We start from the raw sequence: 24,014 nt of genomic DNA, 5'->3' as shown, positions 1-24,014 counted from the left end.
AACCAGGAGACAAAACAGCATGAGAGTTTGTATTTGCATATTTGCATATTATAACTCCAGAAACTGTACAACTAGCGGACACAAAGCAAGGCCAGAGAATGATGTTTGTTCACATTTCACAGCTGGTTTTCTCCACTTGTCTGTATTAAAAAAAAAACAAAAAACATCCTGCAGCAATGTGAAGGGAAGGCAAAACTTTTTTTCCTACTAGTCCTTCCTTACCCTGGTTAAATACATGCATCACACATACCCTTCTTTTAAGGCTCATCTTTTCCTCACCCATTTTAATAACATGTTCCAGGCTGAAGAGAATGTAGTTAATTCTGTCACAAGCAAATTTCTCCAGCACAGCCAACATTACTCCTCAAATATACCCTGTCTGATCTCTTTTAAGGCAAAATCTTCTAAGCAATGTGGTCACAATTGTATGATACATTTGCAACTGCTTTTAATGAATTCATGTTTTACCCCAGAGATCCTTGTGGTGTTCGGTTTATGGGTGCAAAAGGGAAAACTGCATGACCAAACGAGAACTGGAATCAGAGATGGATGGTTCAAACACTGGGTTTGAAAAAAACTGCCTTATATTCAGGAAAATCTCATCTACAATTGGAAAAAATTATGAAACTGCTTTTATAAACAGGATGAACTTCTAACTGTTCATAACAATGGTCTAAAAAGTTTTAAAAGAACTGAAAGGCTTTTTATCCTCTTTTCAAAAACAGGTTTTGGGTTTTGTTAACTCAAGCTTTCAAAAACTCTGTACTTCAAATGGCAGTTGAAGAACAGCATAGAAATAGTAGATCACAAGGCTGAAATAACAAGAAATAAATACTTGTCAACTGAGCACTAAGTTTTATGTCCCCCTTACTGTAGGTCCCAGTATAATTGTATTAAAGCAAGCAGTACTAGTTGCACATGTAGGGATGTAGCATCCCAGCATATTTTAATTTCAAGATAACTGAATGATTCCATAGGTCAGTTTCAATTTCTTTTTCAAGTTCAGTGAAAGGTGGACAGCAATATCCAAGAACAAAGATTGTTTTTCCCATGGTAAAGCTCGGTTCAGACCTTAGTGTGCATAAAGTTTTTAATTATGTGATGTGTTATCCACAGCACTGTACCTGGCAGCCCCTACTCTGTGAACAAATTCAGATTACAAAAAGGTTTGTCTGTTGTCTCAGGCTTAATCTCTCTGATGCTGAATTTTGATGCTGTCACGAAAAGACAGAGAATAGCAAGAAAATATTGCAGCCAAGCCAACAGAAAACCACTTTTGAGAGCTGGCTTCTCACTCTGAATGCCTGTGTACTGCTGGGCAAGTCATAGTCCCTACCTTCCAGATGTAGCGATTGCCAATTATCCATTTACTTAATTGATGTCTGCCTTCAGACTTCAAAGCTCAGGTCTGGAGAAGCGCAATGTACTCACAACTTGCAGCTACTGCAGTTGTGCTTTGAATATAAATATTTAATTTTGTCCTATTTTAATATTTTGATACACAACTACGAGTATGTGCTAAAGCTGCTGAAAGACTCAGGCCCTAAGCTTATCCGATGCAGTACACAAGGCTGTTTGTCAGTGTTGGCCTAGAGGCTACGAGCAGTGTTTCCCCATTAGCAAAATCAGGGTGATGGTGCCTGGAGCTGTGAAGATTTAGTTGTTATCTTTCACGCAGCATTCAGACAATATGATGAGGGTGCCACAAGAAATGCTATGGATACATTAGTTGTGCAGTATTTGGTTCTGTGCAAATTTTGGTGATGCGATTAAGTCTGAACCTACCCATTGGGTGATAAGGGTGTAAAGAAATTGAGGGCAACTTTTGCCATTAGCAACATCCAGCCAGCCAATAGGGATCCTGTAAATAACACAGTGTATGATCAAACAGCAATGAAATTTTAGCATGCCTCATAATGCAAGTCTACAGAGAGACTAATTTAAAACCATGAACTGTCTTAAATACAGAATTTCCTAACGCCTGAAAATGCCACTACCTGTCCATAAAGCAGGTATTCATAATGTAATGTGTAATCAAACAGGTGTCAGTGGGGAGCGACACAGGTTGCTACAGACAGACATGAGAAAAGTTTGAACAATAACAATAGATTACACTCGTGACCTGTCCTCAACATGGAAATCATCTTTCTAACATCTGCACTTACAGTGTGACCCACTAAATGAGTCAGTGCTCAACACACCTTTCAGAAAGGGAAGATTGGAAAGGTAAGTCCTCTATCTTTGTTCATTAAGCGCTTTGGGTTGACCTGTTGAGACATTTTCTACTGTTCAGATTCATGGAGTACAGAGCTTTCTTTGATCAAATGACAGCTTTGTTCAAGGAGAATCATTCTGGTCAGCTCTGTGTTAAGCATCCTGTCAAAAACACCATAAAGGTAAGAGGCAAGTAATTTTCAGTCCTGACTGAATCCCCTGCTGCAGAAGTTCTCCTGCAAAGCTGGATAAAAACCAACAAAAAGCTAAAATTGATGAACAATAGCCAGAATTATTCTATTCAATATCTTCTGGTTTGTTTTGGTTTGGGGGTGTTTGTTTGGTGGTGGTTTTTTTTTAATTATAGCAAAGTTTTGTCTTTCCTTTTGGCAGTACTTAACAGCAAGGAAAGGACAGAGGCTGGGTAAATGGAACAAGTGTTCTGCTTCTAAACCTCATGGATGCGATTCCCACATTTCAAATTGTAGAATTACTTTGTTTTTCCAACATCTGGGCCTGGTCTAATGCCACTATCTCACCTCGAGAAAATGAGGGTTAATGCGAGACACACAGTAATTTATTTGGGAGCTTCCCCAGTGCACTGCATTCACTTATGTGGAAAAGACTAAGTACAGAGAAAACTATGGACCTCTATCAGAAGAGCATGGTCACAGTGAATAATATCCATATACCTAGTAATCAAGAAACCCCGCGGATATTGTCTTTTACCAAAATGTCCAATTAAGGACATTGTATTGTAGCATTTGAATCTCATCCTCAACCAGTCTCATACTGATGGCAAATGAACATGTAATGAACTCCAGTGTACCCTGGTGAAACTGGTTCTTTTAGAGCCAGCTCTTGCTAAGCTACGGACAGCAATACAGGCACAGCCCTTTCAAAGAGACCTTTGCTGCCCTCTGCCTGGTTCCTCGGAGGATGCACTGCTGAAATATTTAAATTGGGTAATGTCACGCTGCAGAATTCACACTTGGTCTATGCTGAATTAACCAGCTCTCTCTCTAGCAGCTGTTGATGTTCTTCTTGAGCAGGCTGAAGGCTGCACAGGGACAGCTTCCCTTAACTACAGTGTCAGACCAAATACATGTGTTAGGACTAGACATCTAAACAGTGAACTCCCGCAAAGACGTGTCCTTTTCTGCCATGACTCAGGCCAATGCCACAGGAGTGTCGGAAAGCAGCAAGCCTGAAATCCCGTGTATCTCTGCCTACAGGTCCCATAATTCAGTAGCAGTCTTAAAACTTGTAACGGCATTTAAAAGTGCAGTAATGGTCTGCATTTCTCTATGATGTTGATTACTGTCCATGAGTGCTGAAGTTACTGATACCCTCAGGATTAGTGGAGGGTAGTGGCTGTGATGTTTGTCCCTGCCTAAAACTACTCAAAAGTAGGCTAAGGGAAGCTGCCTGCCTTATATGACAAACTAGAGTCATCTATGGCTTACAGTTATCAATCCAAAATGAATTTACAAGGCAGAGCCAATGCTCATGGGACTTCATCCTTGGAATAAACATTTTTATAGTATTCAGAAAAGTTATTTCTAAAAGAACATCATATGAAACAGTCCAAAATGTTTCATTTTCTCTGTAACACTCCTTAAAATGCATTCCTTATAGAATAACATCATATCACCAGCTGACCCCAGAATATACTCCTATTATTAGCTTGTCCCCTGTCTCATCTGCTATCTCATAAACTGTTCAGGGAAAGGGCTGCAATTTTATTATTGTTTAACATTAGAATCTCCCACTTCAGGACAGCAAATAAACAGTTCCTGGAGTGCTGGCTAAAAATACCACAGGCTGAGATTTCTTTGCAGATATTAGGACAAGTTCATAAGCTTTTCACTAAGAAAAAAGATATGCCCAACTCAGCTGAAATATTATTTCAAATTAATCCAGTTCATTGGGATTCTTTTAGGCCTATGATCTTAATGGATAAATACAGTTTCAAATAACCCCTCTCAGAAATCTCTTAATGAAAACTTTCTATTTTTCCCACTAAATTATTTATTCAAGAAAAGCTAAAGAAAAAGTTTTAGCTCAGGACATCAAACCTGAGGTTGAATATTCTGGCTTTTAGAAGTATTTTGAGTCACTGCGAAACTAAAATGTATTTTTCTGCTGCAACTTACTGCTCTGTGGGAACCATAGTGATCAAGAAAAAAATCCCAGAGAAACTCCCTAGAGAAAACTGTCACTCCAGGAAGAAAGGAAGGAGGAAAGAGCAAGAGATGTTGGAATAGGATCATCCTCACCTCTCCAGCTATCTAACATTAAAACTGATAAGGAGAAGTATCCACGTTATGACAGCCTTCATGCTTTCACAAAGGTAATAAATCTAAATAAAATGGTCCTGCCTTTAAGTTGCTGTGAACCATGACAAGTTTGGGAATAACTGTTTCTCACCTTACTGCAGGCATCAGTTTGGGATCTGATAGCATCAAGAAACTAGACCTTACCCAGGCTTGGTGTTTATACTAACTGTCAAGGTCCTTGATTAAATATTGAATAGTACTAGATGCAGGACAGAATCCCATTCAGTCTATCTTTCCAGTTTGACATCTTTCCTGTTTGACATGTTACTACTATTCATACGTAATTCCTGAGTTTTCCATGAAGTTTGGCAAAGCTTCAGATACGCCACATTTCCCTAGAGTTTCTGAGATTGTGTCAAAGCCACATTAAAGAGCAGTAAATTACATTATTGGCTTCTCTTCTGGAAACAGACCTCTAGCTGTGTCATCAAAAAAAACCTAAGTAACTTCGGCGTTATTTGGTGAGTACTGACTCTTTCTGTTTTCCTCACAGTGCTTACAATTTGATTATTTTCCCAGGATATTCTGAGAAGTGCAATCAGGCTGACTGATTTATAACTGCAACTTCTCGTACCTTCTGAAGTCAAGCAAATGTTTGACCTTTTCCCATCCTCCACAGGTTCTCATAGATAATTGCTAATAGCTCTGAAGTTGATGAATCAGCCCAGCCAATCTGAAAACATCATATTATCTAGTTATTTTCTAACATCTCTTCCTAATCTAGGCAGAAATCTTCCATGAACATCAGTGGTGTTAAATGTATTGGCCTCTAGATCACCATTACCATTTTCATTGGCATCCAAAGCCAAAAAAAGGCATGAAATTGTCCATCTGCCAGAGAGCCTTCCTGACGTACTGCAGTTTTAAGAAACCAGCACTTTCCTTGGTCCTCATTATACTACTGAAATACAGCATTTTTATTCTTTATTACTTGTATTTGCTTTGTGTATAAACTTGAAGGATACATGGAGCAAATCTGTCAGGTAACACATCTAGAAGTTCTAGATCTTGAAATTTTCATCTCCTCTCAATAGTCACTGGCAAACTCTTCAAGGAGTGAAACAGTTCAGAAACATTCACTTTAGGCTGTGTTTCTGACACTGGGCTGACACTGGAATATGTTTGTTAAGGCTCAAGAAACAAGGGCAAGAATTGTGTCCTTACTAATGTGAGAATTTGTATCGAATAACTCCACCTTACTCTATTCCTTGCCCTTGCCCTTCTCTTATTCTTTTATAGGAGCCACATTTCTCTCCCTGTTGAAGAGGAATACTTCTCACAGGTGGGAAAGGTCCACTTTTTTCCTGCAGATGCAGAACGGTGCAGAATAAAAACATCTACAGTGGCTTTGCAAGAATTAACTTCGACATCAAGAAGTAGTTCACTGCAGAAAGGCAAAATCCTGCCTGGGCTAATTGCTCCACTGAAAACCAGGGCAAGCTCCCTGCACAGCTGGGTTGGCCTGCTTCTGCTCCCTGAGCAAGGTCATTTACAGCTAGTTCAAACGTCTTGGTGCTGAATGCGCATCCTAATGTCCAAATACAGCTGTGCAACCACTCTGCCTTCTCCTCAACTGGACATTTGATACAAGTGCTTGATTTTTATTTTTTTTTTCCCCAGTGTGCTCTCTCCTCCCACCAAAGTGATGAATTTTACGTGTTCCTTCTGTTCCGTTGCAGTCACACCTTCCCACACTCCAAATCATGACATTTATGATCACATTTTGTAGTAAGAAGGAAGCTGACACTGGTCCATTGTAAGTTCAAGAAGCAAGCAGCTAGAAGAGAAATAATTTGAGCTACTAAAGATTTGTTCAGTCTTCACATCTCCTTACTGCTTTATCTGTCTAGCTGATACTGGAAAAATTTAAATTCTCAGTAACTCTAAGGCTCTCCTCCTGGAACTGCTTTGTTTTTCTTACCTTTCTCCTTTCCTTAGAATTCTTCTTTTTTATTATTACAAGGATATCTACAAGGATTTAAATTTTGAAGTGTGATCTAAAAGGTGCAAGACAGAGACTGACCTACACACTGATGTGATAATCCAGGAGAACACTATCCTTTATATTGGGCCCCATGCCAAGCAATCAGGCACCGAAGTAATATTAGCTTTACAGGCTAAAAGCAACTCACCTCAGCCATTACAGAGAAAGGTGACGGTGTGGGAGCAACAAACAGCTGTGCACTGACACTAGCAGGCTGGTTAGCATCCATGATACAGAGGACAGAAAGGGTGTCTACCCCTCCTGAAAATGGAGCCCGAGCAAGCCATGAGAAATAACATAGAAGCAATAAACAAGAGAAGAAAGAGGAATGAAGGATATGGTGGAGGTCTCCAAGACTCCCCTTAAGATCAGCAGCCCTGGAGCAACATGGCTCAGCAGTCTGATGGAGGAGGCACCACACAACCAAGGCTGGGAGACTGGGCACAGAACGTGGGAGTGGCAGCTGGGCTCCTATCAAAGCAGCTCTCAGCTTTGTTGGCCTTCTGTGGCAACATCAGCCAGGCTTTAAAAGATTTTAAAAGTTCAAAAAGACCAGGCTTTATTAGAACATGAGCAAAAGCAAATCACTTATTTTAAAAGTCAGGCAAGAACAGAAATGCAAAGGCTCTGAAAAGCATACCTCTCTCATCTGCCTGCTGTGAGCCTCCCGCTGAAGTCCTGCTGCCACACCTCGTGTGCTGGGCATCTGTGCACAATGGATTAAAAAAATCACCAACCAGCAGTTCCTGTCACAGACATTAGCACAACCACACACGAATAACCGACCTGTGTACAACATATAGTTTTCCACTGAAGTACCCTGCGTGCCTCCTCTTGAGCATCTGGACAAGTGGTATTTATGCCCGTTGTTTTGGGTTGTGTCATTCCCATGGGTTCAGGCAACTCAACCTTCTCCGGCTGCATATGGGCCTTCCTGGGCAAGCTTCCATCTCAGGCCTATTTATGAGCTTCCCATTTGCACGGATATCTGGGGACGCACACGGCCATCAGGAGTGACAGCATCACATAGCAATGACGTTAATGCTTGTAATTCTACTGACGTTTCCAGCTTCATTTTTAAGAAGCAATGACAGCTCCAACATCCCCAAATCACAGCATTTTCTGCTTTGCCTTATCTATCTGCGCACACATGCAAATCCACAGAGACTTTGACATCAGTTTTTAACAGGGCACACAGTTTTCTGTCAAATAAAATGTCAGGATGTGATCTTCCATATTTCACTAGTGCTATTCTACCATTGTCTAGACCATGCTTTTGCCAAGAAATGTTGGACCAGATGATCCTTGAGGTCCCCTCCAACCTGGTATTCTATGATTCTATGATTTAATGTAGTAACGGCTAAGTATCAAGTGCTTACTATTTTGATGCTGTGTTCCATCTGGTGTTGAATTAGAAATAATGAGAGAGATCTAAAGTTGTGATTCATGGTAAACTGCCTAAACTAATCTCAATCAAACAGCAGATGACATCTGCTGATAACTGATTTAACAGACGATTGACTGTTTAGCTGTCCTATCCTCTCACAGAAATAGGAATATTAATGAAGGACAAATTTACTTACACTTTACAAGTCTTTTCCAGACAATATAAATAAATTTAAATTCACCACAGGAACCAATTTTTTCTGGTTTTGCTATTACAGACTCTTTCATTGAATTTGACCAGTATTTTGTGTATATGACAAGCCTTGATAGCTTCAGGTATACTGCTGAACTTCTGAGGTGATTAAAAAGTATGTTTGGTGTTTTCCATGTATACTTTTCAATTTACTGTCAGCTCTAATTACAGCAGGCTCTTCACCCAAACGGCCCATTGGAGGAGCTCCTTGCACCTGCTGCAGCAACCACCCAGTGCTGATGCTGACAGGAGTCAACCCACAGGAGTAAACCACTGCTGTTAGAAGGGACTTTCTAAAAATTAACTTGGCAGAATTTTAAAATATTAAAAGTATCTGCCCTAAAAGAAATCCTCTTCGTATCTTCACTCATCACCAAATTTCAGCCTGCACATTTTCTCTGCTGGACTCAGACCAATTATCGTCTGGCAGATTTAAAGATGACTTATACTTATTCTGCTGCATCAAGTCTAGAAATTCTCAGTGAACTATAAGTCATCCATAAATAAAAACAGTTGCTAATTTTTCCTTCATATCTTTTATTAGTGACCACCAACAAAAAGTTGACTGAAATGTTACAAGTGATGACAGTAATATAAAGAGGCAGAATATTCCAGGTACATTTTTCCAAACTCCATTGCTTTTGAAAACAGGATAACTCGGAGATAATGAATTAATATTTGAAATCTGCCAGTCAATTTTGTCATTTCCTCACCAACATACCAGATTTAAATCTGCCAGGCCAGACAGCAACTGAATGATGGTGTGTTCCAGATCAAAAAAAATTTTTACCAAAAAAAAAAAAAAAAAAAAAAAAAAAAAAAAAAAAAAAATCACCTTCAAGAGCAGGTAACAGGGTCTGAACAAAATCACCTGCTGGAGGCAAAAGGGGGCCTTTGGAGCAAAAATTCATATCCAAGACAAAAAACCTTATATGGTCTCAAAATATACATTCACAAAAGTAAATAAGATCGCTTAATAGACTGTTTGTGACATACTGCACATGTCCACCCTAGCGTGGAATGGCACAAACTCTGTATGGGTGGGGCTGCAGCGTACCCCCTAAAATAGGCTCTGTGTTGATCTTCGTCACCCCCTCGGGGAGCCGGAAGGTGAATGCCCGCAGCAGGTTGGCAAAGAAAATAAAGAGCTCGGTCCTCGCTAGATGCTCCCCCAAACACACACGGTGCCCTGCAGAAGGAAGAGGGGAAGGACAGCGAGTAAATTACCCTGACCTCAAAAGGAATGGTACTCATCCTCACACAAAGCAAAGGTATTTTTGCTGAGTCCAGAATTTCTTCAGGACTTAATGCAATCAATGACACAAAACTTCATGTAATTCTTCCTTTAGAGAATCCTATCTGCAGCTATAGATAACTGTGCACCCCTTCTGCTCTGAGTTTCGCTTCAATTACCTCAAAAACCTCATCTTCATTTGACTGACAACTTTAAAGGAATTCGTTCAATCATGTAAATGAAGAATAAGGACTTGCTCTTCCTGGGAGATGTCATGTTCCAGATTTGTATGCGTAAAGCATCAGCACAGCTGCTTGCAAGTACTTTCTAAATGTATGTCTGGTGTTGAAATGTATGCCCCAAATCAATAACCATAATCATTAGCAGAGAATTTCCTTCCAAAAATAGGATAAGGTAAATGTATAGATTTGTCAGGACATCTCTGATTTTCCATGTTATTATTTGTTCAGTAGAACAAATGTTTATAGTTGGATTGGGAAATGTTACTGAAAACATTCATGTTAATTTTATCACTGTTTTCCACAAAGAGGTTTAAAATAAATGACCAATAGGTTTTTAATACACATCTTAATTCTACAGTCCCAATCCAAACCATTAATGTTTGTGCTGTCAGTCCATTTACCTATAGAGAATGGTAAAAAGGCTTCTTGGCTCACAAAGTTCCCATCCTTATCCAAGAAGTGACCAGGGTTGAACTGTTGAGGTGTTTCCCATTGCTCTGGGTCATACAAAGACGAAGCAATATTTGGAAAAACTATGGTGCCCTGAAAGGAGAAAAACACTAACTCAGTTCTGACTGTCAATCCTACCCCAGCAGTCAGAACCGGCTAGGTGATACCAGTGCTAGTTTACTTTCAGAATTCAGTGCTGTATCCTGGTGGGTTCATTTCCCCAGCAGGAACTGTGAGGAACATGAAGTCGTTTTGTTTCAGAATGTCAGTCCAAGCCTGACAGTGGAAGTGGCCACGTCAATAGAAACTAATGACTTTATTTGTGCTAAACCCATTTTCACTTTTAACATTAGAAGTTTCTGTGATTTAGTCTCTTTGATGAAAGCTAGCTGCAAACCTTCATGCTTTTCCCTGGATCTTTTACAGGCTTTCTGCAGGCAAAAATTCAGTCAGAAATCTTTCCAATGCCTTATCAGCACAAATCAATCACAGTATCTTTCAGTATCAATCTCAAAGGTTTTGTCTTCATTGGTTTGTAGAAATACTTGCTAAAATCCCCTCTTCCATCCAGGGGCATCTTTCACTACTGATAACCCTCTCCCAAGAGCTGCATCATTCAACTCAGCCTGGCAGATGGTTTCTTGTCCTTGTTCCCATTCAGGCTATGACCCAGAGGTATTCAACCCCACTGCTGTTGAGGGGAAGACCCTGACACAGATTTTATTCCACACCTTGCTCTACTGATGCAGGAAAGTCTGCAGCAACTGAGAAACTGTGTCTGTACCTTTTTGAGGGGAAAGCCAAGCAATGTAGTGTTCCTCACACACACTCTGGGCATACCAACTGAGACAATGTTGCTGAAGCGTTGGATCTCATGAACCACAGCATTTGTGTAGGGCAGTTCTTTCCGATCCTCGTAGCAGATTAACTGGGAAGGACCCAGAACAGCATCCAGCTCCTTCTGCACTTTCTCTGTGGAGAATATTCACCATTTTAGGTGGAAAAATTTATGAAGTATTTTCACTAATTCCATTTTCAAAGACATTTCCCATTTAGAACTATAAGGACAGAAACAAAATTAATGTAAAAATATAAAGTAACTTCTTTATAAAGAAAACAGAAGTAGCAGGGTGTTCCAACAGACTAAACACATGGGAGCTCTACTTCTGAGTCTGAAGTTTCTTGACTGTAGATTAAGAAAAGACATTTGTTGCTCAAAAATTTAAAACTAATTACCTTACTAAAACTTAAATGCAAGCGATAACTGATTTATCTTTGTATTTTCTTTTGGCTAGGTGCCTCAGGCACCTACAGCCAGTTAGAACCACTAAGCTCACAACTCTCAGGAATTTAAGCCAGGTGAATCTGGGCCTTAAAAGCCTAATTCCTATTAAAAGGAAATGGCTTTTATGCAGGACATCTGTTAAGTGAAGCAATGCCAACTAGAACAATGTCCAAATACCTTTAAAAAAACCTGGATCTGCTTCTTGGTGCCTGCCTTTTGATCAAGAATAGCATGATTTAAATTACTTATTGCACAGGAGTTCTGGGAGCATTAACAAAAGTATAAAGTTTGTTTTCTAAACTTCAAGAGAGGCAGTACACACATAATAAAAATGCCTTAGATTTTTAACAAATGATCCTGTCTTTCCAGGTCCTTTGAAGCAACACTAAGATGCAGGGAAGCCCATTCTGCATTGATCGGTTTGTGCTCATTCACTTCAAGCCTGCTCAGTGACTGCCAGCAGTCCTTCACAAAACCATGTTAGGTAGACCCTGACAACAGAGATTTAAGCACCTTAGAGAATTTAAAATGCATATCCAGAAAGTTTTTTAAGTAAACTTCCTTCTATGAAGAACTAGCTTGCAAAATCAAGCTTGACTACTTCAGGATCCAGTATAGTTTGAAGTGATCGGTCACTAAGTACAAATATGCATCTCTGTTCCAGTAGTTCAGAGAACAAGGAGAGCCCAATTCAGTGATTAGGCAAAAGGCTAAACTTTTCCATATGGTACGTAATGGAACTGCATAACATTGTCATTGGATATCAACACAGGTAAAAGTATGAATGGGTTCAAAAAGAAGCCACCAATTAAATGACGACAGATATACTGGTGTCAGTTCATTAGGAGAGTCTAGATGCAATGTATGACTCAAGAAGCCTAGGAAGGATCATGCTGCACACACCCTGCTTTCCCAAGTATGTGCAAGGTATTCTATTTAGACAAATAAAATTATTTAGGTAAGTCAGCACTTTCATAACCTTAATTATATTACATGATAACAAACATGTAATAACACGAGATTAAGTAGACCTTCTTGTCTGACAGCTACAAGTTGAGCAATTTTTTTCTTATCTTCATCTCTTTCCTCCATTTAAAATCCTGTTCTCCGGGTATTTGCATATATTCTGCTGTGTAACAACGAGATTTCTGTTATCCAGCATAAGAGATCATTCTTTCTTTGGTTTTCATTTAGTGCTCTATGAAAGTGACTGATAGTTATTTAAAAGCTAGACTTAAAAATAAACTTCTTAAATATACATAGACATAACAGATGAGCCATCAAATTCCCCTCCAGACTGGAATAATTCTGTTGCAAGGAAGTCAAATACATCACAGAGTTAATTTAATCACAGATTAAATAGACACCCTGATACCTTGGGATCATAAATGGACTGATGGACAAAAATAAAGTCAAAGTTGCCAATTGACCTTTAGGCGATTATCTTTACTACTACTCTGACCTACAGAGCACAAAGAAGGTCAGGACTCCCTGTAACCCCCATCACTGATACTCAGCCGATACAAAGCAGAATTGAAGGAAGTTTCCAAAGAGTGACATCCCTACTACCACACATCAGTTTCTGGTTAATTATTTTCAGGCATCTGTCATGTTTACAACTAAGACAGAACCCGACTCAGTCTCTTGAAATACCATCAGCACCTCACCAGTGGCTGCAGCAGTGGCCACTGTTCCTTTAATTATGCATGCAAACCCTCTGGCTTCCCAACCAGCAACTCCAGTCCCCTTACTCCATTGACTAGCTACCACAATCTTCATTTCCCCAAAGACCTCAACCCCTCCATCTCAATCAGCCACAACCTCCTATACATACGCATACTTCCCAAACGGTTAACTCTTTATGGGAACTGCCTTATGCTTGTGACCGCTGTAAGAGCTGGTATACAGATACTCTGGATCTACCAGTGCTGCCCAGCACATGCCTAGCAGTGCCAAAAGGTCCATGCGCCACTACCCATATACCAGCATCTAGGAATAATCTCTGATCCATGAAAACATGGTGCATTAGCTGTTCTATTGCATCAGAGATATTTGCGGTGTGCTTATCCACTCACCTTGAATGTCTGGATTTGCCACCATATAGAGCAGGCCCCAGTTCAAAGTAGTGCTTGTTGTCTCTGATCCACCCAAGAAAAGGTCATTTATAGAATGAACCATGTTGTCTTCATTGTATGTGGACCTGGGTTCATCTTTGGACTGCAAATTATAAGATAAAGTAGAGGTTTATACATGAAATTTAGAAAAATCAGAACTGCTTTAAATATGATTTTATCACTGGTTCCAAGCTGTATTTTGTTCTGCCTATAGTAGAATACAGAGAGACTGATAAAGAATATTAGGCATGAATGATGATTATCAATACAAAAAGCTAACGTTTCACAAACGGTCAAGGCATGGTTACTCCACTCTTAATCATGAAACTAAATCACATGTTCTCCACAGAAAAGGACTTTTGTCTTAATTGTGCAAATTGTGGTACATTTAGAATGTTTCATAAGTAAATCTTCCTCTGAAGATGTGTACCAGCATGTCATTCTTCACGCCTCAAGTCATATTCCATCACTTAGTTTTTCTAGCAATCAATACAGTGACCAGGGCTGGGTCAGAACACTGGGCTGTCAAAAGTTCTTAACCTGTGGTATTCAGATTTCTTCTCCACTACAAGGCCACAACGACTCACGTACAGCTGCTCTGGGGTTTTATAGTTTTCAGTTAAAAGTGTGAGGATACATGTGTATATGCAGAGATCATGAAAAAATATTGTTATGGTTTGGGGGAATTCATTGTCTAAAATTAAGGAGGTTATGCTCAGGGGTCGTCTTTTGCCACTGGAGCAACTGGAAAGTTGGAAGGACATTTTTCCCTGTTGTAATATCATCTTATCTTTTTATATTGTCCCTGCGTAACTATTACAGACAGTTCAATTTTTTAATAAATAAACTTGGATGATTTCCACCCAGCAGAGTCCCAGAAGAGCTAGCTGAAACAATTTCTGATCCACTGATGTTCAAGTCTCATAAATCTTAGAACAGCAGTGAAAGACTTTAGAAGCAGTTAAATGCTTTGGAAGACCAGATGTATTAATATTGTGCCAGTATCAAAACATTTTAAAACAAGGATCCAAGGAACTAGAAGCCAGTTAGGCTGACATCCACCCTGGATGTAAAAATACAGCAGCTGATATAGGAATCAATTAATGAAGAATTACCAGCTAGAAATACAAATTAATGTTATTTATTATGATACAGAAAACTGATCGTGCAAGGAGATCTGATTTGATTCTTTGATAGAATTACCAGCTTGGACGATAATGACAATTTCACAGTTGCAGTATACTTGAAGTTCCACAAGATAGTTGCTTTTGTTCCCCACAATAATAAAATAGTCAAGCACTATAAAGTATTCATAAGACACATGCTAAAAGACTAAATAGCTGGCTGACAGAAATAGCTAATAGACATTCTTCCCTGGATGCATGTCTCTGTAGTGTGATTAAGCACAGCAGCAGAGCCAACTCAAGGGAGCACACAAGGCAGGCAGTGGTCCAGGATGGCATACCCATTTCGGCTGTGCCAAGAGATGCAGGACGGGTGCCTACAGCCTGACAAGTTTGCAGTGCCCTCTGTTGCTGCAACCAGCACATGACCACAGCAGAAGGGACACCGGCTGTCCCTACAGGGAAGCACTGCCACCCAGGAGCAGCAGTCAATACCCACTTCTCCAGGGGTTGCAAGAATAGATACCCCCCACCCTGGATATCTTGTTTGGCTCTCTGAGCCACTCTTGCCTTGTCACTCCCCAGTAACACCAGTCTCATCTTGTCACTTCCTCCCCTTTCTCCTTTTTCTTCCTATCACCAAGCAGAACAGGAGGAGGAATATGGCCTACTGCAATGGAGAAGAGGAGAAAGGAAGAGTGATTAAGTGGAGGTAAAAGGAGTCACAGAGAGGAAAGGCATCTGCTAGTCCAGGGACTAGGGAGGGGATCCAGTTCCCAAAAGATTCAAAGAAAAAGTGATCCTGGTAAGGTCTAGAAAAGGGAAAGATACGTGTCCCCACTCACAGCTTAGGCAAGCCTCCTACAGCCTTTCAAAAACCCATGGATTCCCACCTACCTCTACTAAGCCTGCCTTCCCAAAATGTCCTCATTTGTCCCGGTTCCCTTTGTCTGCTTCAAACTTCACTGACCCTGCCACTCTCCTCTTCTCCAGCCTTGTCTGAAACTCCACTGACTCCTAGGTTGTTTCCCCACAAAATGCTCTCAAAATCCAACTGTCCTCTTGCAGCAACATCTCTTGACAAACCCTTACCAGGCAAATATCCTACCCAGAACATCCCATTCTGTCTCCCCAAGACCTTGCCAGTTCTCCTGCAGTCCACTTAGAAATTCAGCATTCTTTCCTGGAGGCCTTAAATAATTTTGTAACTTGTGCCAATGAGAAAAAATGTAGTGTATTAACCTGCCCTTTAACGAAAGGATTGCAAGGTGCTGTGGCATGTCAATAATTAGAAAGGATTTAGCGAGTCCCTGGTTACTGGATTCACATTAGGATGTCTATGAAAAGTAAGAGATCGTGATAGAATGGCTCAGACTGGAAGATTTAATGGTCCATTTCACCTTATTCCCCATGAACATATGATCAGGCAGAACAAATACTTACTTTGTCAATGTGATTCAGGTAAAAGTCAATGAAATCCTGCCGTTCATCTGGTATCCCACGCTCCATGTGCATTCTGATCTCTCTCCTTGTAAAAGAGCTCAGGAAGTCATAGCAAGACAATGCCTTCTTATGAGGACCAGGGAGATGGCACATCAACCAGGGGAATATTTCATACAGCTGCGGGAGTGACATACAAGAGGTACCACAAAGTCTCTATTACCAGAAAATGTATTTTAGGCCTACTAAAGCCAGAAGATAATATTCATGTTAGCTTGTGGTTTGGGCATCATTAGTAAAATATTCTGACAAAGACTATGTTTATGTATTCAAGTTGTGAAACAGTACACCATATAATTTCTAGCTGTCTTGATGGTAAGATTCAGAGTTCCGCAGGCTTTCAGCTCAACCACAAGCCAAATTAGAATGATTGTAATTAGAATGTATTCATTTATTGAATTATTCAATTCATGTATTCAATTACAATGAACTGTATTCAGACATTTAAAAAGTGAGATCCTGCCCTCCAGTGGAGAATATCAGGAAGGAAAAAGCAAAGCCATTGCAAACTGTCCTCACCAGGATGTGCAAAAGCAGTTGATACAATCCAAAGCAAGGGCCAGCTACCAGCGGCTGGTATACAAACTCAATAATCCACCAAAGCACTCTCTACTAATCGAGCTCTCAAGGGTCCTCAGTAAAATTTGAAACATCTGAAACCCAGAAAAGCTGAGAAACAGCTACCTGACAATTTTGAGTACTCTCCTCTAGAAAAGAAGGGGTTAGCTGACACAACCGGATTAACTTTATCCTTCTCTCTTACTGTTTGGGAAAATCTAGCCTAAGAATAGCTGCTTTCTACTTATTCTGATAGCTAGAAAGTTCATTCTGATTTTCAGACTATATTTGTGCCTGGGTAATTTGCATACATTGTTCTTGTATCTGCAGTGTATTTTCTCTTAATAGGTTTTTTCCAGCTTGAAACATAATCCCATTATTTATTTATCAGCAGAAGTTCTACCCTTTCTCAGTCTTCATTTTGCTGAGCTCTTTTCATACTCTCCTAATTATACCACACAAAGCACATTATTAGGTGTTCACTGGAGTCCGGCTGAATTAGATGGACTATACTGCCATCTTTTTGGAAAATCAGTTCTTATTGTCAGACATCCAATTATCAATTAATCATTGCCTTATCACAGAAAGGTAGTAGTCCAGCCCTTGGTAAATTCACAAAGAACTTCATATCCTTTTCGTTTAGTTCCATCTCTGGGGTTTTTTTCTTTCAAAATCTGTTCAGAAGCCTTACATACAATTGTGGTCTGACTAATCAAATATGGTTGCCCAGATTACATGCATTCCTACTCTCAAATGCATGCACTTTCCAGCTACTATGGGACCCTAAAAGTAAGTGAAATTTAGCTGTCAACATTCAGGACAGGAACTGAGCCCATCCACCTTCCTGGCTACCAGTCCTGCCAAAACTCCTCCTCCATTTCTGGAAGGGCCCAATCCACAGTGTTCTCCCATTCAGTGCCTGACAGCATGGAATCCAGTTAAGAAATGGGGATGTGGACGCAGCAGTGTCAATTTTTTATGTTTATATTACCACATTTACATTTACCGCAATCCTGAGTACCCTTTGCATCCAGACAGTGGGAAGGTTGCAGCCCTCCCTCTGGAATGGTTTGAACCCCTGTTCTTATTTCCCAGAACAGCATCTGATTCATTGGACTAAAGCAAAGCTAGGATAGGAAAGAGAAAAGAAAAGCAGGTGTATTCTCTATCCAAAAAGCAGGTCTCGCCTGCCACCACTACACACAACTTATAGGACCAAAGCTAGGCTAAGCAAAAGAGAACCTGACCATAACTCAGTGAGAAGAACGCTCCATGGGATGTGGGGGGAAATCTCTGTATTACAGGAATTGCTTATGTGTTTTACATTAAGAAGCTACTGCATAAGATGTATGGGACAGCTTTAGAAGTGGAACCAGAACCAGAACTCCCAGGCAACTTTGAATACACTTCTGTGCAAAGCAGGCCTCTTCTAGTGTCAGATAAGTCCTTGACTCTCAGAAGACCACTGATTGTTTTGATTGCCAAGCTTACAGGCATATTTGCTGGCTTAGCATTTCCTATCTTCTGCTGAATATGTATAGAACTGCTCCTCACTCAGGGTAAAGGAGTCAAATTTCTCTGGGAAGTCTTCAAGTCTCCACTTCTTATAGAGGAAATGGAGATAAGTAGTCACGGGCAAAACACTTAGGTATTTGAATCATTTTTCTCTCTGTTGACTGTATATAAAACAGTGTCTAAAGTTGGCATGTGAATCACACTTTTAGACCTGACATTTAGTATTTAACAATCATGATGCCCAAGGCAGGAATCTGTTGTGCATTGGGGTTGAGAAACCAAGTAACAAACACGATCCAGGACCAGTCCATCAGCTTGTGCCTTGCTGCAAAGACCGAGGAGCAAACTACCTTATCACGGTACCCAAACACAGGACAATGAACACAAATCACCAAGGCTGGTATGTAGAGCATTACCATCACACTTCGAGATAGTGCATTGCCTAGTAAAACTGCATGGGACATCACTCAACAATTCAGAAACTTTTCCCTAACAGCTACCTCTTGAATCTGCATTTCTCACTTTCTGTCTTATTCAGAAAAAGCAGAAAAAGACAACAGATCATTTACTTACATTATGAATAAAGCTGCCTCCAAATTTGAACAGATGCTCTGTGGCTCTAATCAGTTCATGGAAACCTTCATCCTCTCTGGAGAAGCGATGTCCAAAAACGACAGCACAAATTACATTTGAGATAGAATGAATGATAGGGAAAGAAGGATCCAGAGGTTTCCCTGCAACCATAATAATAAATGTCACTGTTAATGTCTCCTATCTGATTTAGTGAAATGAGAGAATATTTTAGGTTACCCAAAGAACTTTCAAGAGAGCATTGCATTTCACAGAGAAGCAGCAATCTTCTTACAAAATTGTAATATCAAACTGATTCTTCACAACTACGGTGCAATCCCATAATCCCAGGAATGCACGGCACCCTAAAGAAATGCCAGATGTGTAAAATATTTTGTAATATGACAGACCAAATTTAGAAGTAAGAAAAAAAAAATTCTATGCAAATTTGCTGTCTGGCAAATTCAACATAGGTCTCAAGCATGGGAATGACTGAGAACACTGCGGTCAAAGAGAATCTGAGAGGAGAACCATAAGAAGAGAGGCAGCCTTATTTAGCAAGGACATAAATACATGCAAGGCTGCTATATTTTGTCTGACTTTGCTAAAGATGTACAGTCTCCGGTAAGATAAAATGTCGTAAACTCCTTTCAACCAATTGTGTCAACAATGTAATAACTAATTTTAAAGCAGTTACTTGAAAACCTAATCCCAAGAAAACTATTATGTGACTATAAATGACTATAAAGAACTGTATTTATGTATGTATCAATACAACTGTCCAACACCCAATGCACGATTCTGATTAGCAACTTACTGTTCTGGGCTTTTTTTTCCTGCACACGTGGTCACATCTCAGTCTCTCCCAGTTCTTAAACCATGGGATTGGGCTAGATTTAATTACTTTTAATTTATACAATGCTAGCCACAGCATGTCCTGATTTACTGTGCCTTTGCATAATGATCACTATTGGGAAATCCAACCCACATGCTCCTAACTGGGTTGATCAGGGTAAAAATGTTGTAATGAAGACAAGATTCTAGTCACTGCTTTACAGAGTGCATGCAAAAGGCATTACAAGACTTAATTCATCAGCACTGAAAATGTGTCCATATCTTTATGCACCAGCACTATATATGAGCCAGCAATGTGCCCTTGAGACAAAGAAGGCCAACATCATCCTGGGCTGCATTAGGAAAGGCACTGCCAGCAGGTCAGCAGGTGATCTTTTCCCTCCGATCAGCACTGGTAAAACCCATCTGGAGTGCTGGGTCCAGTTCTGGGCTCCCCAGTACAAGAGAGACATCAACATACTGGAACAATTTGAGCAAAGGGTTGCAAGGACAATTAAGGGATTGGAGCATCTGATGTAAGAGAGGCTGAGAGAGCTGGGACTGTTTAGTCTGGAGAAGAGAAGGCTCAGGGAAGAATCTTAAATGTGTATAAGTACCTGATGGAGGGGAATAAAAAACATAGAGCTAGACTTTTCTCAGTGATATCAAGTGAGGCAATGGGCAAAAATTGAAATACATTAAATTCTGCCTAAATATAAGAAACTTTTTTAGCATAGGGCTGATTGAACACTGGAATGAGTTACCCAGAGAGGTGGTGAAGTCTCCATTCTTGCTGATATTTAAAACCCAACTGGATTCAACCCTAAGAAACCTGCTCTGATTGACCCTTCTTTGAGAAGGGGTTAGACTAGACCATCTTCAGAGATCCCTTTCCACTTAAAGCATTCTATGATATAAATAATAAATAAGCTCCAGTTTTGCTTCCCAGTTTTAGTAGTTTTGTAAATAGCTTTGAACAAGAATAGTCTCCCACTGGGTTTGAAAACACAGGACTGGAGTCTTTACATTTTCAGTCCATTCCACAAGACATTAAGACTCTGCACACTCTCTTGTGAAACAAAAGCTGCCCTTAATTTCAGAGCAGGACAGAGAAGTTCATACACTAAAGACATCAGACTAATGACAAAAATGAATCAGTATTTTTATGCAGAGATACCTTTCATACTTGCAAAGAAGGCTACCAGGTAGTGGGCCTCTTCTTGAACTCGATGCTCCAGACCTCTTTTCCCCAGACCAAGGTCGCGTAGAGTCCTCAGTGCAAACCTTCTCTGCTGCTTCCAGGTGTGACCAGTTGCCAACATAATCCCTGCATTTGTTCAAGGAAGAGCTCTTCATTACGCTAATATTTATTATAGACAAAGGCTACATTAATAGATTTACTAAACCACAGAATATAATGAAACTATTGCAATTGCCTGTGAACACAAAGACACAAAGGAACAGCCGTGGCATATAAGCATGTGGGCAGGGCTAAAATGGACAAACTCAACTGGGTAATAACACGACTTGCAGGATTAAGCTTGATCCAAGACAACCAGTTATCTCAGGAAGTTTGACATCTGCTTCTCTAGATGCTCTCTGAAGTGCTTGCCTCCCACTCTCTTCTATGCTTGGAGCTCACCTGACCAGAGTAATGCTTCTCATTTAGGGAAAAGGGGAAAGAGTTCTGACTGTCCACAGTCAGGGACCGAAGTTCCTGTCCACAGGGCAGAAAAGTTCAGTACTGAGGCTTTGTGACAAATATCTTCAGAAGAAATAAACATCATATACTAACAGGATCTTTAATGTAGTATAAGAATCACCAATGACTGAAACAAATTTGAATTAGAAATACTTAAAGAATTAGGTTTCCTTGAAAAAGTTGGGGTCCCAAATAAAATAAAGGTTGTTTCATAATGCATGTGTTCATGAAAATCAGGAGTTTGTGAATTTCCAGTATGATTGGGGAGTATGAAAACTACAGCAAGGTTGAAACAGAAGTGCACTAAACCTCTAGATGCAACTGTGAGAGTAAGAAAATATTCACAAAAGTAAGGGAATGGGAAGAAGATACCACTATCAAGCTCACTCTTCAATTGAAAACGTAATGGTGGGAGGCAGCAAGTCCAGGACAAGGAAGTGTGCAGTTTGCTGCTCTTCCTCCACTTCTCTGTGGCACAACCTACCACTGCCTCATCTCATCACCCTCTGAATCTGCTCCAGTGAATATTTCACACAAGACATTATGAACATTTTTTTCTTTTGCTGTTGGTCTTCTACTACTACTATCCAAAGGTTATTTCACCCCTCCCTACTTTGCAGTTCACCTGGAAGTCATTCCTCACAAACCAACCCTGCTGCTGTGGTACCTTTGAAAGCGGTTACAAGCTACAAAAGAGCTGCAATTTGTCAAGAAAACATTTCTGTGCAATATTTATGGCAAGAAATTCTCACCTTTTCCTTTGGCCATTGCTCTGAAGAAAGGAGTCACTAGCCTCCCAGAAACATCTTCAGGGTGCGTGGTCATACCATCCTTAACTGCTTGATATCCATTCAGTACGATCACTGGGGCCCATCCAAACCATAAGGTGAATATGTTGCCATGAATTTTTGCCAGCTATAGATGGGAGGAAAGCCAGGAAAGCACAAATGAAATCCCACACACTGCAAACAAACAGAGCATGAACCTGTTTTTACACTGATACAGGACCAGCCCTAAGGTGGAATGATGTTCTCCATCTTTCCCACAAGATTACAATTATCTGTGAGAAAGCATGAATGTCTTTTCCAGCATTCACTGTTAGAAACAACTGAGTATTCCAGCTTTTCAGAGCCACAGATTTATGCCAAGAAACATTAGGTAGCTTTTATTACTGCATATAAGCCAAGGCTCAATTCACAATGATAAAGGGTTTTTTCTGTGCATGAATTTATTTCAAACGGTTTCTATCATTTGTACTGGTAAAGTAGCGCAAAGGGAACACAGAAATGTCAGAGGAGTAACTAGCTTGTAGAGACTGGACAAGTTACTTTCTTCTTTCCCCCCGCCCGTTTGCATATTTAGGTACTGGAGCTTGAGTCAGACCATTCTGTCTCACAGTGTCCTTACTTGCTGTCTGAACCTGCTGTCTGGTTGGAACAACTGGCATGCCTCGTCCAAATCGCAGTGACAGAAGTCACTGGAGTTGTCTACTCAGAATCCTGAAATCACTGCAAGAACCAACAGAATGAAATAGAGGTGGCTTTGTGCACAAAAGTACTCCTCAAAAAACAACAAACAAAAGGTTCGTGGGGTTTTTTTAGATCCTGTCAATACAAACAAGCATATAGATGCAAGATAGTGCATCTTAAGTATCTATTTACTGCTCAAGCTAGAGAGTGCCAGTGCTCAGAAAGCTAAAAATCCATGCTGTAAAAGTAATTTTTTTTAAAATGGTATTTATTTTCCCTAACTGCAAATCTGATATATTATCCCTAAAGGTATTTAATCCTAAATGATATCAATTTTCACATGTATTTGTCAAATTTAGTGTTAAGGGGTGATGGGTTTAAGCATCAGAATTATTTTCACACATTCAGAACTTCCAATACCGGTTTTCTTACATTGGCAAACTATGCTGCAATAACTTTTTCTTTTTTTGCCAACCAAACCAGCAGTTCCCAAGCAAACCAAGTGCAATATCACAGTGGCTAGTTAACGATTACAGTATGTTATCAATGTAGTCTTGTGAGAGGATGTTTGCACATAGCAAACAACACAAGAAATGGGAAATTACAAAGACTTTTACACAATTAGGAGTATCTGAAAATAAATACCTTCATGAGGAGATCACGATTAAACTGAAAGTTCAGCTGTATCAAGGTCCCAAAAATTGGGAGAGGGATTGGTCCAGGAGGAAGCCGTCTCCGTACTCGTTGCAACTTAAAAAACTGCATAATTAGAAGAAATACAGCCAATACTATAAGAACTTGACTTATTAGCAACATTTTAATGGCTGCTTTTACCAGCTTGTCTTTATTGAAAATAGTCTATTGAAGCTCTTAAGGCTGGTTGCTCAACCTGTTTTTTCACAAGAGCTTAAATTCCATATAACTATTCCCCGCCCCTAACCCTCCCTCTTTATTATCAACCACTCCCTTTTTGTCCCACTCATTACATTCTCATGCTCAAGCGTATTTAACAGATGCATTCCCCTTCCCCTCTTCCCATTCAGATTATATTTATCAAATATGGATCACAGGATTTTTAGGAACGGTCTTAAAAGACTAGGGCCAAGATTTTCCAGGCAATGTAGATACACAAATCCACACGTAAATTCTTCATCTAATTTTCTGAAACAATGGTGGATGGTGTGTGCTTCTACAAATATTCCATGAATGCTTTTAGAAAAGCAATAGTCATACATACCAAT

General features: G+C 40.0%; 2 protein-coding genes and 1 long non-coding RNA gene across 5 annotated transcripts in view; 1 reads left to right on the top strand and 2 right to left on the bottom strand.

Moving 5' to 3' along the window:
- Positions 1-24,014, top strand: part of LOC115346834 (cytochrome P450 2J2-like) — a 105,570-nt gene that overhangs the window by 42,549 nt on the left and 39,007 nt on the right. The window contains exon 3 of one of the 2 annotated variants that reach the window (XM_030027343.2): positions 8,202-8,291. The exons of the other annotated variant lie outside the window; for it this stretch is intronic. The gene's annotated coding sequence lies outside the window, so the exon portion shown is untranslated. The remainder of the gene's footprint in view (positions 1-8,201; positions 8,292-24,014) is intronic. 2 annotated transcript variants of the gene reach the window in all.
- On the bottom strand, positions 2,261-7,442 carry LOC115346838. The gene is made up of 3 exons (XR_003925282.1): positions 7,178-7,442; positions 6,686-6,798; positions 2,261-2,376 (listed from the first exon to the last, which is right to left on the bottom strand). It is a non-coding gene; the product is annotated as an uncharacterized LOC115346838 (long non-coding RNA).
- LOC115346833 (cytochrome P450 2J4-like) lies at positions 7,478-23,676 on the bottom strand. Of its 2 annotated transcripts, XM_030027341.2 has the most exons (11): positions 23,419-23,676; positions 22,057-22,219; positions 20,780-20,929; positions 18,772-18,932; positions 16,069-16,245; positions 13,463-13,604; positions 10,887-11,074; positions 10,054-10,195; positions 9,005-9,365; positions 8,898-8,959; positions 7,478-7,525 (listed from the first exon to the last, which is right to left on the bottom strand). In XM_030027341.2, exons 1-9 carry the CDS (start codon positions 23,587-23,589, stop codon positions 9,187-9,189), a joined length of 1,473 nt encoding a protein of 490 aa, XP_029883201.1. In that variant the 5' UTR covers positions 23,590-23,676; the 3' UTR covers positions 7,478-7,525; positions 8,898-8,959; positions 9,005-9,186. The 2 variants fall into 2 exon arrangements, with proteins under 2 accessions (XP_029883201.1, XP_029883200.1); XM_030027340.2 differs by lacking the exon at positions 7,478-7,525 and having other exon boundaries at positions 8,708-8,959.

The sequence above is a fragment of the Aquila chrysaetos genome, chromosome 10 (genome assembly GCF_900496995.4).
Source record: "Aquila chrysaetos chrysaetos chromosome 10, bAquChr1.4, whole genome shotgun sequence".
NCBI classification, from domain to species: domain Eukaryota; kingdom Metazoa; phylum Chordata; class Aves; order Accipitriformes; family Accipitridae; genus Aquila; species Aquila chrysaetos.
Note: the sequence above shows the minus strand (reverse complement) of the source record. Positions and strands in the feature narration are given on the sequence as shown.